At 41.6% G+C, this 16,585-nt stretch overlaps 1 protein-coding gene across 7 annotated transcripts in view; it reads right to left on the reverse strand.

The window, feature by feature from the left end:
- Positions 1 to 769: 769 nt before the first annotated feature.
- The window catches only part of ZNF608 (zinc finger protein 608), a 124,078-nt gene continuing 108,262 nt past the window's right edge, over positions 770 to 16,585 (reverse strand). For 4 of the 7 annotated variants that reach the window (XR_010114496.1, XR_010114494.1, XR_010114495.1 and 1 more), the window contains 6 exons: positions 16,412 to 16,565; positions 14,292 to 14,373; positions 9,891 to 10,029; positions 1,438 to 1,483; positions 1,162 to 1,230; positions 770 to 1,024 (listed from right to left, as the gene is read on the reverse strand). Coding sequence is in view for 3 of the 7 variants with exons in the window: in XM_055299069.2 (XP_055155044.1) it covers positions 13,060 to 13,066; positions 14,292 to 14,373; positions 16,412 to 16,565 (243 nt within the window). In the remaining 4 variants the exon portion in view is untranslated. Of the gene's footprint in view, positions 1,025 to 1,161; positions 1,231 to 1,437; positions 1,484 to 9,890; positions 10,030 to 12,376; positions 13,067 to 13,942; positions 13,985 to 14,291; positions 14,374 to 16,411; positions 16,566 to 16,585 lie in introns of those variants that run through there. The other 3 variants (XM_055299069.2, XM_055299063.2, XM_055299064.2) reach the window with 2 other exon arrangements.

A 16,585-nucleotide genomic window follows, 5' to 3' on the forward strand; every position in this document is an offset into this window, starting at 1 on the left:
ACAAAGGAGGGCCAATCAGAAAGAAGCATCTCCCGCCTTCCCTTGGGCCCGCCCCACGTAGGCCCAAGGGATATAAAACCCAGCACACCAGGAGCTCTCTCTCTTCTCCTCCCCTCCCCTCCCCTCCCCTCCCCTCCCCTCCCCTCCCCTCCCCTCCCCTCCCCTCCCCTCTTCTCTTCCTTTTCTGCATGATACCTCCAATAAAGATCTCTTGACCACGACCAGTGTAGTCTGATCCTTGCCTGGCCTCTTTCATTGGTGCCGTGACTCGGATTTTATTTTATTTATTTGTTTGTTTGTTTATTTATTTATTTATTTATTTATTTATTTATTTATGTGAGATGGAGTCTCACTCTGTCACCCAGGCTGGAATGCAATGGCACAGTCTCAGCTCACTGCAACCTCCGCTTCCCATGTTCAAGTGATTCTCCCGCCTCAGCCTCCCAAGTAGCTGGGACTACAGGCGTGTGCCACCACACCTGGCTAATTTTTGTATTTTTAGTAGAGGTGGAGTTTCACCATGTTGGCCAGGCTAGTCTCAAATTCCTGACCTCACGTGATCCACCTGCCTTGGCCTCCCAAAGTGCTGAGATTACAGGCATGAGCCACCGCACCTGGCTCAACATTTCTATCAGTAGGAAATATGTTGGTATTCTGTCCCAGCTAACTCAAATCATGAAAATAGTGCAAAGTATAAAATATCATATTATTCAAAATATATTCAAATGGGCAGAAGGAAATAGATAAGAACTAACTGAAACAGGACATCTTGGGGGAAAAGCCAAGTTTATTGTAAAAATTGAACAATCAGTTAAAAAGCAACCGTGTCCCTTGATCTTAAAGGTGCTAATTTATCTCCTCCTGTCTTGCAAACTTCTCCCATTAAACTTCCTTCCAGAGCTGGCTGAATCTGTTCTCTAGGCTGACCCGTGTCTGCTCTTGCCCAGTGCCTTCTTTCATCCTGGGGTGGCTGCCTTATCCCACACTGTCTTCTCACCTTGGCGTCATTGCAAAATTGGAAAGACTGGTAGGCAAACAAGTGAAATTAATACCCATTATCCTTTCCCCCGCCAACCACCCATAACTCACATTCTCAGCAGCTTTTATAAATCACCACTCTACAAAGAAGCAGCTGGCACCTTCTTCTATAATTTTTCTTACCTCCTGCCTTTCCTAAAATCTTCCACGCATGTGATAAAGAATCATCTAAACAAGCAGCTCCTTCATTCCCTTTAAAGTAAAAATGAAGTTCTTACAAGAGTATACAAGATCATAATTAATGTTTCACTTTCCCCACCCAAGCACACACACAACTCTTGGGCTTCATGCAATGACCATTTGCTGAATTGAGAATATTCAGTTCTGTTAGAGAAGGCAAAGAAATAAATGAAATTGATGCAAATCATTAGATGTGTTAAGCATAATTAAATTATTTACCTGGGAGATATGTTAGACGGATAAAGTTGAGCATATATGTGTGAACCTAGTTAGGAAGGAAAGGAAGAACCAAATAAATACTAAATATTCATGATACCCCAAATATACATGAGAAACATGAAGCACTAAATATTTATTGTATCCTAAATATAAATGAGGTCACGAAGCACTCACTATCCGTGAAGTCTTATCTCAGCCACTCAGTGACACCCGTGCAGGGCCTCAGCTGCCCTCTACCCCGGAGATGCAAATAAAGCCCTTAACTGCTCATTAGGCTAATGCAACAGCCCTGGGCCAGGCTTTCCAATAGAGCAGGCATGTGCTCACTCCAGGCACCTTCCATCTTCCTCGTCCTCTACTTGGGCCCTCATAACCACATTACCAGAAGGAAAGGCTGATGCAGCACAAAGACCGACAAGATATATGATCATTGTGTAACCCTATCGACGGTCCTGTGGCCCTTCCATTTGCTTGTACTCCCCAGCCTAGGTGCATTAACTTACTGCATTTTATTTTATTTTATTTTATTTTTTTTTGAGACAGGGTCTGACTCTATTGCCAAGGCTGGAGTATAGTGGTGCAATCATAGCTCACTGCAGCCTCAAACTCCTGGCCTCAAACAATCCTCCTGCCTCAGCCTCCCAAGTAGCTAGGACTACAGGTATGCACTACCATGCCCAGCTATTTTTTAGTTTTTGTTTGTTTGTAGACACAAGGTCTCACTACCTTGCCCAGGCTGGTCTTGAACTCCTGGCCTCAGGTGATACTTCCACCTCGGCCTCTTGTGTTACTGGGATTACACATAAGAGCCACATGGCTGGCCTCCACTCCATTTTATTCAACTTGCTTCTCACTGTATGCTTTAGTTTAAAATGCTTCAGCAAACTCTGATCTGTGCATTTTAAATCTGTGAGCTGCCTGTCCCACAATTATAGGATAGCGTGCCTGGCTGTGTAGCTGAAGGTTACTGTTGCCTCAAGGTTGTGTCCACATGACACCTCATCTGCCATTCTGCCCCTCACCTGTATTCCAACCACAATGTTTCTCATGCTTTCCCTTAAACACTTCAGACACATTCTCACCTCAGGACGTTTGCACCTGCTCTTCCCTCTGCCTGAAACATTTCCTGAGACATCTGCATGACTTGCTCCTTTAGTGCCTTCAGATGTCTCTTCCCTGAACCTCCTACAGAAAATTACATCATTTTCCCAACAGTTTCCAATTCTCTAACACCAGCTGGGTGCCCTACAACCCGGTTCAATTCGGACATTACTTGGAGTGGGTGCAGCTCCACAGAGTTAAGGATTCAGCCCCACAAGACTTCCTTCACTTCAGGTGCCAGACACAAACGGGGTCCCCAGACTACCTGCATTTCTGCCCAGCCAACTACAATTTTGAGGCTTCTCATGATCCCCTTGTGGTTTAATAATTTGCAAAAGTGACTCACAGAACTCAGGAAAGAGTTATAATCTCAGTTTTATTATGAAGAATACAACACAGAACAGCCAAATAGAAGAGATGTATAAGACACGGTATGGAGACAGGGGTGGCACGGAGCTTCCAGGCCCTCCCCAGGCATGCCACCACCCAGCACATGGGTTCAGCAGCCCAGTTCACCAGCTCCCTAAACCTTGTTTTTGAAGAGTTTTTATTGAAGGGTCATTATATAGCCATGGCTGATTAAATCAGTAGCCATTGGTGACTGGACTCAATCTCCAGTCCTTCTTCCCCGAAAAAGTTCCAAACCTCTAATCACGAGGTTGGTTCCTCTGATGACCAGCCCCTTCCTGAAACTACCTAAGAGCCCACCAAGAGTAACCTCATTAGCATAAAGTCAGTAAGGTACAAAGGGGTTCATTATGAAAAATAAAACCTCTAGAGGTTGTCGGTGAGGCAGATTCTCAAAGAAAGGAGGCAGATGAATGGCATCTCTACTGTATCCTGACATGACATTTGCTCACTCATTTATTTGACAATACTTAAGTGCCTGTTTTAGGCGAAACACTGTTCTGGATGCTGGAGATAGAATAGTAGGAAAAAATGATTACGTCCCTGCTCTTATGGAGTTTACATTCTAATGGGAGGAGAGGCCATAATCAGATACACAAACAAATACATAACATGTCATTTGGTGGTAAACAATATGGAACAAGTAAAGTACGACAAAAGAGGAAGTACTCAGGGAAAACGGGGACATTTCTATTTTGTGGTATAAAAAATAAGTATATATATATATACTTGTATATATACTATATATATGTATACATAGTATATATGTGTATATATACATATACATAGTATATATGTGTATATATACATATACATAGTATATATGTGTATATATACATATACATAGTATATATGTGTATATATACGTATACATATATACATATACATGTATATATACGTGTATATATACATATACATACATATATACATATATATGTATACTTGTATATATACTATATATACACTTGTATATGTATACTTGTATATATACTATATATGTGCTTGTATATATATACTTGTATATATATGTATACTTGTATATATATATACTTGTATATATATGTATACTTGTATATATGTATACTTCTGTGATTTACACCTTAAACGTCCTTGACCAAGGCGCATTGGCCCTGGAAAGCAGGTGGTACACAGGGGAGCCCTGACAAGCATTCAGAGGGAGGCTTCCAGGCCTGCGGAGCTGCTGACATCGAGTGGGACAAGATTAGAGATTCTCAGCCTCCCAGGAGGATATCGCATTCATGTTAGGTACCAATTCATCGATTTCCACCACCGGATGATGACAAGGGAGTCCCTCTAGCTGACCCGGGAAGGCCTCTTGTTCACCTACCACACCCTGAGCACACCTCATCCACTGGAGTCAGTCACAGGAATGTCCCTGGGCCCCATCGGCTTCCAGAAGCTACATTGCCACAGCGTGAGGACTGTCAAGCTGGAAGCCATTCAGAGGCTGGCTGCTCACAGGCACCGGGCGAGCTCGGCGCGGGCTTTCTCTGCTTCTGACTCCTCAGCTCCCTGCCAGTGCCTGACGGGGGTGGAATGACTCACCGCATCTCCCTACCTCTGAGCACATCTGTGGCTCCCCAGTGTCCTGTTATGGCCCAGCCCACAGCACCGCAGGGTCAGAGGTTTCCTCAGCTGTCTGCTGGGGCCTCTCCATGAGTCATCCCTGCTTCAGCCCTCAGCAGCCCTCAGCAGAGGAAACGTTCTGGTCACCAAGCTGTTGTCATAAAATCCATTCTATCTGCCCGTGGCAGACACACGGGCACCTGGGGGTTTCTGAGGCTGAGCACAGCAGGCTCCCAGGTTTATGAGCTTTCGAGGCAGAGTCTCAGTGAGTGCTTGTCTTCATGGCAGACCTTCTTGGCCGGCACTAGGTCTGCCGAGTTCAGCTTTGCTCAGCTTTACGGAGACATCTATGTGCTCATCCAGAGGTGGGAGGGGGCTGGCCCACTCTGTCTATAAGTGGGAGAGGGCGGGGCCTGGGCATCCTGTCCCCAGGACACAGGACCTGGGCACCCAGTACCTAGGCCCCTCACAGGTACTCAGGAAATACTTCCTGAATGAATTCTGCCTCATGACCTACTTACCCACTTTCAAAATTCCTTCTTTTGAAGGAATTAATCCCAACCCAAGGGTTTGCAGTCACTAGATCTGCTGGATGGGTCACTCGCTCACCACTCACCCAATCAGGGACAAATTCAGGTTGGTAGAGGGGCAGGAAAATGAGGCCAGTCCTTTATCTTTTTCCCTACCAGACACATTCTGCTTTGCTCTCTGAGAGTGGAGAGAGGGCCAACGGCAGAGAAGATTATGCCCCCACCCAGCTGGAAGTTCTAGGGGTTGCCCACCCATTCTTCCCCTTCCAGCAAGAGTGAGATGGTTTTCTGAAACTTGGTCAAGGCTCTTTCCTAACCTTGATAACTCTAAGTCAGAGACCCCAAGCTAAAGCCTGGTTTCTCTTTCTCCTGAGCGAATCTCCCTTGTTCCGGATATGGTGAGATTCTCCCTCTGCCAGTGGGCTAATTTGTTTTTTCTCTTTCCAATTTTGGTATACCAGGGCTCAACGCTTGCCCTTCCTAACATTCCAGTCCCTTCACCCCTCCACCCACCCCTCCTAATTATATCTAAATTCTAGTAAAAATGGTCCTGAGTTCCTCTTTTCTCTCCAGAGTGCAGAACTTGCTTTGGGGAGAAGGTAGGTCCCTGTTCTTTCTTATACTCTGTAAGTTCTGGGGAACCTCTGAAGAGCGGAGTGTGTGTGTGTGTGTGTGTGTGTGTGCGGGAATGGTGGAAGAGTGGCACCTTTCCTCCTACCCATAGTCTTACTCAGCTGTGTCATGGAAGAGAGAGAAAAGAAAGACAGCAGGTTTCTGAATCTCTTCATGTTCCTTTGGAACAGTGCGTTCAGTGCAGCTCCGTGCCCGCTATCCTAATTCTGCCCAATCACCAGATTCTCTAAGGAAAAATCAGTTACAGCGGAGGGTCTCTGTGAGTTCTGCTGGAGTGCAAACAACTGTCTGCCTCCCACCCACACCCATCCCAGACTTACACCTCAGGAGAACCCAGAGGACACTAGAAGAATCTACCACGTTTCACTGGCCTCAAAGAAAGGTTCATGCCTCAGACAAAACATTCATCCCCCTCTTCGCTCTCCCCAACAGAATACTAGTTCTAAGCCATAAGCCACTCCTCCCATGCATGACTCAGGGGCAAATTCTCATCCTTCTTAGCCTGAGGAACTCATGGCAATCCCATTCTCTTCCGGTAATGTTTCAGGAGTGAGCATGTGTCCTGGTTCTGGCCAAGGATATGGGAGAGATGCCTGCCAGAGGCATCTGAGGAAGGTTTCTTCCCTCCTAAGAGACACAGGAAGACACGGTTCTCTCCCCTGCACATTGATGTCTCCAGACAGAGATCTGGAACTCCTGTGGCCATAACACAGGGGACAAGCCCAAGGAAGACTGAGCAAAGAGTATCACAGAGAAGCAGAGTCAGCAGCGTGAGGGATGACGTCTGGAGATCACCCTGCTCTTGGCTTCGCGTTAGGGGAGAGAACACATTTCCTTGTAGTTGATGGCAGTTTCAGTCATGGTTTCTGTTACAGGCAGCTGAAAACATCCAGCTGTACAGCAGCCTTGCTAGAGACAGCCTCCCTCTCCATGGTTATTATGCTGAAAGGTCATCCTCACTAGGCTAGGGATTCCACCCACTTCCCCAACCCTGGGAAATTCCGATCTAGTGATGAGGAAGATGCAACTACTTTCTCTTTCAGACTTATAGTTCAGTGACCTCCAGTGATTAAATGGGGCCAGGATGTCTTGATTCACTGGCCCTCTTACCCTTATTAGGAAGAATTTTTCAATCAATTTCTGTATTTTGCCCCAACACATACTATTTAGAGCAAAGTCCTCTCGGAAGCCAAGAAAAATCTAGGCATTCATTTTTTCAGGTTCTCACCATATCAAAATAAAGAAGCAATTTCAATGTAACATTGCAGAAATTATAATTTAAATGTTTACATCTTGCAAGTAAGTATGTTTCACATATTCCCTTGTCCCTCGGTACACACAAAATATACTGGTGAAGGATCTGGTTAGGGGAGAGTATTTAAAGAGTTAAAGCTGAGGTTTGAACATCCTTCTTTCTAATATTTTCAAAAATCCCCTGAGACAGTGAGAATGACATCATTTGTAGATAATTGAAAGTACAAATTTGGGGCCTTTTGTCAGAACGTTGGAATGACCCTTTGTAGGAGTCCATGATAGTCTCTGCCAGAATCACAAAAGCATCAGCCTTCCCACCAGCCTCTGACACCCAAGCACCAGTTCCCATGAAGCCCAGCTCTTGCATTCTGAGCTTCTAGTCATCAGATACATATGGTAGAGTATTGAAAACGGCAAGGGCCACCATGACAATGAGAAAACAAAAAAAAGGTAACCCTTTCAGCAACCGCTGCCAGCAATGCACTGAAGAGCCGCTAGGCTCTCAGGATCCTGGGCCTGGAATGTGGAGTTTAACAAGGGCATGATGCCTGGCTCCAGCACAGGCTGCACAGAGGCTTTGTCTCATAGCAGCCTGGAAAGACACACTGTTATTTGCCCCTCTGAAATAATAAGCACTTTAGCAAAGGAAAATCTTGTCAATTCCCTAGGGAGTGTATTATCCCTTCTCTGAAGCAGTATAGCATAGGGGTTATGGTCCTGTCACTTACACAGTTACTTTAGCTTGATGCCTCAGTTTTTCCAGCTCTAAATGGGAATAGTAATTGGGTGGTTATAAAAACTAAATGAGTTGTTACATATGAAGTGCAAAGTAAATATACTATAATTTTGATGATGGTCATTATACCAGTTGTAACATTGTATATTATACAGTAGAACTATTATACTATTAATACTGTGTTAATACTGCCCAGGCAGAAAGGAATTTGTGTTGGGTGGTGTGGCAGGCAGAGTGGTAGCCCCCAAAGATGTCCATGTCCTAATCCCCAGAATCTGTGAATCTGTTGTTACATGGAAAAGGGGAATTAAGATTGCAGATGGAACTAAAATTGCTAATCAGGTGACACTGAGAGAAGGAGATGATACTGGATTATTGGGATAGACTCTATCTAATCAAAGATCATTATAAGAGGGTGGCAGGAGAGCCAAAGAAGATGTGATGATAGCATGAAAGTAAAAGAGAAAAAGATAACACCTCCATAAATCAGTAGAAAGTTGGGTCAATAAGTAACGATTCTGGTTCCCCAACTTTTCTGACTAAAGAAATCAGTGCTTTAACACACTGAAGGTAAATAAATAACTTCCAAAGTTTCCAATAGTTGAAAGGAGGAATAGTGCTATGTTAAGTCTCCTTGCCTGAAATTGGGGGGGTGTGAGGGTGACACCCTTGAAAGTTATAGGGGTCATGATTTAGTTCCATAAGTATTTAGTTTCTTGCAGAGGTGGCAAATAGCCTTCATGTTGCGTGTCAACTTTGGTCTGTTTTTTAGGGACTACTGGGAAAGCTGCACTGAGAAAGTTGTTATGAGGTCTCACACACATTCAGGTGGAGAGAACGCAGCAATGATTAGCCATGTCCGTTACGGACAAAGGAAAGAAGCTTTGCTCCATTCCAGGTAGACAGGGACATGACAACAGCTGGCCAAGGGTCAGGCCAGTCTGATCAGACCTAAACCTAGACTTGTCCATGGGTGTTATCATGCCTTGTGCTCGTGATAGCCCTGGATACTTTAACTTTCTCCATATTGCAGATTTTGATGTTTCCTTTCATTTTATTTTCAAATGTCTAAGCAAAAAAAAAAACTTCACTGAAATGTATAGTGTATGTGAGAATCTCTCAAAGTTTGTTCCTGTATATGAAAGAAATGCCTCTCCCTACGTGAAGAAAATCTGAGTTCAATCCCAGCAGCTCAATTAAGATTTATCCATTTTTTTCCAGGTTTTCCACTGACAGCCTTCATTCCAGAAGAAATAATATGTATTTTTAGTGGGCTAGCGTTGCTAATTGACGTGCTGTGAAATGAACCCGGCCCTCAGATGTGGTTTTAAAATTGAATTCATCTTCAACCTAAAAGAACTACTAATTATTATGTTAAAATCTGGGTCATCCAATTCTTTTCAAAGAGCTGGAGGTCTGGTCCAACTTTATCCACATTGGTCAAATGAGCATCCCCATTCTGTTTACATCGAGTTACAAAGAACCATCAATGGCTTTCCTATCTCCAAAAGCAACAAAGAAAAATAGAACTCAGCACTCTACCTGTGGGGCAGGGGCTAGGCATGAGTTCTAAATTTCATACGACCTGTTGGTTGTCACAATTTGTTGGGGAGGTTGCTACTGGCATCTCCAGAGTAGAGGTCAGGAGTACTGCTAAATATACTACAATGCACAGAACAGTTCCCCCACAGCAAAGACCTATCTGGTCCCATATGTCAATAGTGCCAAGGTTGAGAACTCACCCCTTGCTTTAAAGAGTGATTTTGTTAAGAAAAATGAAAAGTCAGACTGGGGGCTTTGCTTTGTTTTCTCTTCTAAAGTTAACTGAATGTAAACAACATTCATGACTCAGGCTACTGCAAGAAGCAGGGAATGGATGACTGCGGTTAGTGACAAAAACAATAATAAATGGCTTTGCCTGTCTTGTCTCTTTCAGAGTCAGGGAAGGAATGAAATGACCACTAACTATCATTTAAACTGCTGTTTTTATCCTGCATCAATCAGAGCTATTCATTCTGGTTACTCACAGACCCTTGGGCTGAAACCACACTAAATCAGGGTCACAGCCAGTGTGAATGTATAAGGCCACACTTTTTACTCTGCAAGTGTTAATGACCTGGGCTGAACAGCAATGGCAAGTTTCCATGAAAAAGTCATCTGAGATTGTAATCTAGGAATAAATGGTTCTATATGGAGTCTATTACCTGGTTTTTAATATTCTGTATTCAGTGGGACCACAGCTGTAAACAACTCTTCACTCCCATTTCTCCATGAAGTTAATTTGCACTGTGTCAGCACTGCAGGCTTTTTGCATATGTTCAGGACAAGCTGATATGAGCAGGCCTGGAATGAGTAATGTTTAGTAAAATCAATAAACCCTATTATTAGTCACTAAGGGGACTGATTTTATGTCTATAAAAGTAAAACAATTAGAACGTATTAATGGCAGATTCATCATGGTAATATAATGGAGCCAAGTACACTTGTCTTTTGGGAATCTTTAATTTACCATTTGGTACTGACTATATGCTCAGCCAGAGAAATGGCACATGTAATATAAATAAGCCCTGGCCTTTGGCAATTCATGTTGTCATCAGCAAACACAACACTGTAACAGTAAGAGGAAGAAACAAAACTTCATTTAGTGATTAATGTAAACCAGTCATGAATAATGTTCCAGTAAAAGCCTAGGGGAAGAGCCTATTCAAATTGCAATGTGCTTTTGGTCATATATCTCTTTGTATTTATCAGCATTCCAGTTTATTACAGTAGCATAGTTAAACATGGTCCAATGCAGCTATTTATAACCTATTTACTTAACCACCTAATTAGAAGTGATTTTAAAAAGCCTGCTATGTAATAAACATACATTTAGTCATTTTGCAGCTGAAAGGTAGGATTGGCTTCCATATATATTATTAAGAGCAAGAAAAATCATCAGGAATCCACAGTATCACCCAGATACCAACAAGAACATGAAAATTCAGCTAGTGAAGATTTAAGTTGATCTTAGTTCTGCTTCTGTGCTTTGACAGTTAAGGGGTTGGTCAAGAACTGGATCAGCATGTAGGCAACCAACAGATACCCTGCCAACTACAGTCTGAACAGAGAAAACATACTTGCTTAACTGGTATAAGACAAATTACCTCAAGTCTTCAAGGATAATGAAGATGTCGTATAAAAAACGAAAAAGCATTGATAGCTTAAAAATGATGAAAAATATGTGAAATACTCTTACGTGTAGGATTAAACACCATAAACAATGTTTTTATAAATGACAGCTTGGATGAAATTCAAAAGAAAAACTGAAAACTAACAGAAAAATATCTTCTTAATGAAATCTATTAAGAACATAGACGAGATGTGTAAGCCAAGCAGCAAAGGCAACACTTTAAGGTGGTATTTCAAAATCAAGGAAAACATTTCTTTTTGATTGCAAAATTCTATTCATTTCTGACGCAAAGGCCTCTAGGTAGAACTAACCAAATTATACCAAGACAAATTCCGTCAGCTTAAAGAACTTTTTAGTAAACCACGTGGTAGCACTGTCATTAGCAATTATAATAAAATAATAAAAACTTACAGCTGGAATGGAGCACTGAAATCAACCAGTTCAAACATACAAAGCACACTCCCACCTTGGGGCTTCGGTACTTGCTTTTCAGCGTCACCACAGTGGTGTTCCCCCAGATGTCTGCATGGATCCCCCCCTCATCTCTTTAGTGGCCACTCTGTTTACAGTTACAAACTCCAGCACACATTCACTATGCCCCACTCCCATGCTTCATTTCTCTTCATTGCATTTATCAACCATCTAACATGCTCTATATACTATTTAGATATTTTATGATATGTTTATCCCACCCACCAAAAAATGAAAGCTCCATGAAGACAGGAATTTGTATCTGCTTTGTTTACTGCAATATGCCAGTACCCTGTGCAGTGCTTGGGATAAAGCAGGCACTCAGTAAGTGTTTCTTCAAAGCAAAGAAGGGAGAGAAAAGGCAGTTAAAATTTGGCATAAAATATTCTAGTAAATCAATGTAATGACAGCTGACTGACTAAATGACTTTTTACATATTTTTCCTATTATCCACATGTCATAACATTTGAATCTTTGAAGTATCATTCCATACCATAGAAACCTGTATCTACTAATTTATAGTGATATTGTGCTCCACGTTTAGGGCAGATACCCTGTAAATGGGAATACATTCACCAAATTAAATACACTATTTGGTTGTTATACCTATGTATCCTATAAGAAAAGTTAATATCTGTTTACTGTACCTTATGCATTGGATATTAATAATATTAAGAAACCCTTCTTTGAAAATTAGAATGACTATCAGCCAGGTAGAAAATAACATGAGACAGACAAGAAGCCATTATTTAAAAAAAAAAAACTTTTTAATTCTGATTGCCAAATTATTTAAGGCAGGTATAAAAAAGGAAAGCATTCAATATACATTTTACATAAAATAAACTAGATTACAGCATAAAACAAGTAACCAGGCAATGGCGTTAAAGTCTCTCTCTTCTAAAACTGGATAATTGTAAACATTAAAAAAAAAAAAAAGACTGTAGAACTATTCAAGTAATAGAACAATCACAGATGTCTCTGGTACGCAGGCTATTGGGTTATTTGCCATTCAAGATTATCAAAAAATGACACCTCATTATTCACAGATGCTCATTATTTCCCCATTTTAATCTTTACATTATATACAACACAGTTTTTGTGGTACTGGCAACCCCATGCCTTCCAAAAGTACTTTTTCCACAATACACAAGTACAAACAGTGACTACAGGAACATTTTACACTGATGCGTCTTTAACAGGAGCCACCAAATAGACATCTAAATTGTACCAAAGTGTCATCATCACAGTTAGCCTTTCTGAGGGGCTTATGGGAAATATGTGAAGAATATGCAAGGTTCAGGCACACTGATACATAACATTATTTATTTACAATTTTAAAGGAAAAGGAAAAGAAAGTAAGTAGCCTTTTGTGGCTAACACTTTTCAACATGACAAATACATTTTTAATTTCCTTTACTGAGTGGTTTGCGACGTGGCAGCAGACCCTGTGTGTGCGAGCCTGGTTACTGATACAAAAAGTAAAGAATATATTTATATTTATATATATATATATGTATATATACAGATATGTATACGTATATATATATAAAACAGAAGTTTAATTACAGCAACATTTGTTACTCTGTGATAAAATCTGTAATTTACAAAAATGAAATGACTGGTTTTTGCCTGCCATTAAGGCATTTCAAATTAACACCATGGAACTGATGTCTGTATAAAGCGCTTCCCCATGTGATCCAGTCACATGACAATGTACATTTCCAATCTTGTTATTCTCTGCAAAAGAAAAGCAAACCTTAGCACACGGTTCTATCAACATTTTGTTTGTTCGTTTGTTTGTTTTTTGAGTCGGAGTTTTGCTCTTTTTGCCCAGGCTGGAGTGCCATGGCTCGATCTCGGCTCACCACAACCTCCGCCTCCTGGGTTCAAGGGATTCTCCTGACTCAGCCACCCGTGTAGCTGGGATTACAGGCACGTGCCACCACGCCTGGCTAATTTTGTGTTTTTAGTGGAGAGGGGGTTTCTCCATGTTGGTCAGACTGGTCTCCATCTCCCGACCTCAGGTGATCCGCCCACCTCGGCCTCCCAAAGTGGTGGGATTACAGGCATGAGCCACCGCACCCGGCCAACAGTTTTTTTTTAATTTTGAGACAGAATCTGACTCCATCACCCAGGCTGGAGTGCAATAGTGCAATCTTGGCTCACTGCAACCTCTGCCTCCCGGGTTCCAACAATTCTAATGCCTCAGCCTCCCTAGTAGCTGGAATTACAGGCGCACACCACCGCGCCCAGCTAATTTTTGTATTTTTATTAGAGACGGGGTTTCACCATGTTGGCCAGGCTGGTCTGCAACTCCCGACCTCAGGTGATCCACCCGTCTTAGCCTCCCAAAGTGCTGAGACTACAGGCATGGGTCATCATGCCCAGCCTCTATCAACATTTGGCACTGTAAACCAGAAAACCATAAGACTGAGTCTTATTTTAATTCCATTCAAATGTGGAATTCAATTCCAGAGAAAGTGAATAAACACAAAGTAATGATATACACTGTGAAAAATATTAATTTTATAATATTGATAATTTAATTCCTTTAAATCATTTTCCTTCTTAAAACTTAGGGAATAATTTAAAATATCAAAGAACAAACATTACCTTTAGCATTATGAAAATAAATGTCTCCATTTGCGACTTTATCTTTAAACATAATAAAACAAAGGGAGTCATGGTGAATTATTTTAGCAATGCTGTAAGGATAACCCAAGAAAATTTCAACTGTCTAAAAAACTAATCAGTTAATTACTAATCTACGTAACCCTTACAGAATGAGGTTCGTGGAATATAAGTTGCATGTGAAGCAACTTATATTGGCATAATAAACACACATTACAATGATATAAAACCCAAGGAGTTAAGTTTTTGGTCGAAAAATCCTGTACTTGCTTCCTCCCAACCATTAAGATATTTCTATCTACAACTAATTAAAAATGTAGAGGATATTTACCTCCTTTGTCCAGGAAACATTCCAGATGCAGATGCCTGGGCAGCCACCTGCTGAGAGGCAACAAGGGCAGCAGAGGTCAAGCCTAATGGGGAAAAAATATAGAGTGTCTGTGATCTTTAGAAGGATAAGAGTAGATACAGGCCCAGTGGAGAAGGGCCGCAGAACTAGTAGCAGCACGGTGTCCTCTCCTAAACACACACATGAACTGTTTCATGCAGCAAGGACACAGTACAAACCATTTGGTCTATCTGCTATCTATCCTTTCTTGAATACTCTGCAGTTTTCTTAATAGCTATTCAAAGGAGATACAGCATTCCATCTCTCTGGCTCTGCATGGTGCTAAATGGTTTGCATGCATTCCTGAATAGGAAGCTCAGGAGAAATAACAGATACCAGGTAACAACAGGAATCAAAAGTCACAGTGAATTACGGAAGCGGCATGCTATTTGCCTAGAATACAATACTTTCATAATAATTGTTATCACTTTAACATTTTCCCCAGTGACTGAACACAATGCATCCCATAAGATACACAGAATCAGTAAATCAAACTTAGAAATGCTCTTAACTTTCACCCTGCAAGACGAAGGTAGCAGCCAGAGACTGTAACAGCTCCAAATGGCATGATGTTGCCTAACAGAGAATTCTTTTAAATTCTATAGAAGACAGTCCTGGGGAAAAATAGAGTAAACAAATGCAAACCTAGGGAAGATTACTGTGTCCTTCTAGGTCTTTTATTTGGATATATTTTCTTTTCCCAGAGGTAACTTAAGACAGTACAATAACAATAATATTATCTTAAAAGAGACAATTGTTTTCTTCTCATATATACTTTATTTATATATAGATATAATGTGTTAGACTAGAAATAAAACCTCTTTCTCTTCTAAGTTCTTATCACACTCAATACAAATTGTTTAAGAAATAGAAAAGCTCTCTTTTAACACTACTAGTTGACATCAACTAAAAAGACTTGAAAAATAAAAATGACCCCTTCACATTTGTATATCACTTCCCAGTTTTGGAAACACCTTCAAACACATTATCTTACTTTCTATTCGCACAGCAGCACAAGAGGCAACTTGGCAAGTGCAATAGACTAAATTATGTCTCCTCAAAATATGTTGAAGCTCTAATCCACAATGTGATTAGATTTGGAGATGGGGCTTATAAGGACGTAATTAAGGTTAAATCAGGTCATATGGGTGGGACCCTAATAGGGCAGGATTAGTGTCCTTATAAGAAAGCATACAAGGGCTCCCCCCTGCCCCTTCCCCACCCACCAGCTCATGCACAAAGAAGAGGTCATATGAGCGCACAGCAAGACAGCAGCTGCACACAAGCCAGGAAGAGAGGCCTGAGCAGACACTGGCTGTACTGGCACCCTGATCTTGAACTTCCGGCCTCCAGAACTGTGAGAAAATAAATTCCTGTTGTTTAAAGCCATGCAATCTGTGGTATTCTAGCAAGCTGTAAAGATGGTGCCACCACCCACCCACTATGAGATGACAAAGATGGGACAAATAATACATGCTCAACTAATGAACCACAAGGTGAAGATTCCCTCATATCAATCCTATGGCTTAAAACATGTTGCTCTTTCCCAATTCTCCCATTTAGTGAAGTCGCAGCAGTGAAGGGCTGTAAAAAACCCTTGAATGAGGTTATAAAAGTGTTAAACCTGATCACATTACTCCCATGATTTCCATGGGAAAAGAGCAACTTAAAAGGCATGCAGAAATCAGAACAAGTAATTTCACCAAACCATCCCACCATCCCTCCCTTTTTCTACAATTTCCCTGAAGTAGATATCTGATCTTCTGATTGTTATATTCAGTGCCCCACACACTGGCCACCACCGCCCTCAGTCTGTGAGATAACCGTAAGCCGCCGATAACATCAACTGGTGACAATTATTAAGTGGTAGCCATTTCATGTCTCAATAGAATACAAAGATGTGGGAATAGCCTTAGCTGTGTCACTAGAAAATAAGTGTTAAAAACCCTCCTGAGAGCTAATGTGAACTCAAAGCTCAATATTTTTAAGATGTGAAATGCAATTTTAGCAACTGTTTTCCAAAGCAGAATGGACAAAGGTATAGTAATGATAGAGCTGCTGACCTTGAAAAGGGTCATATTGACCCGGGATTAGCGGGTAACCCATGCCAACGTGGGTGTGGTGGTGCGTGTGCAGGTGCCGCTGGCCGAAGGGGGAGTGGCGATCCCTTTCCCTTTCCGCCTCTCGTTCCCGCTCAGCTGTAGCCTTTTCCACAGGCTGCAACAGAAAAGAGAAAT

The sequence above is a fragment of the Symphalangus syndactylus genome, chromosome 11 (genome assembly GCF_028878055.3).
Source record: "Symphalangus syndactylus isolate Jambi chromosome 11, NHGRI_mSymSyn1-v2.1_pri, whole genome shotgun sequence".
Classification (NCBI taxonomy): domain Eukaryota; kingdom Metazoa; phylum Chordata; class Mammalia; order Primates; family Hylobatidae; genus Symphalangus; species Symphalangus syndactylus.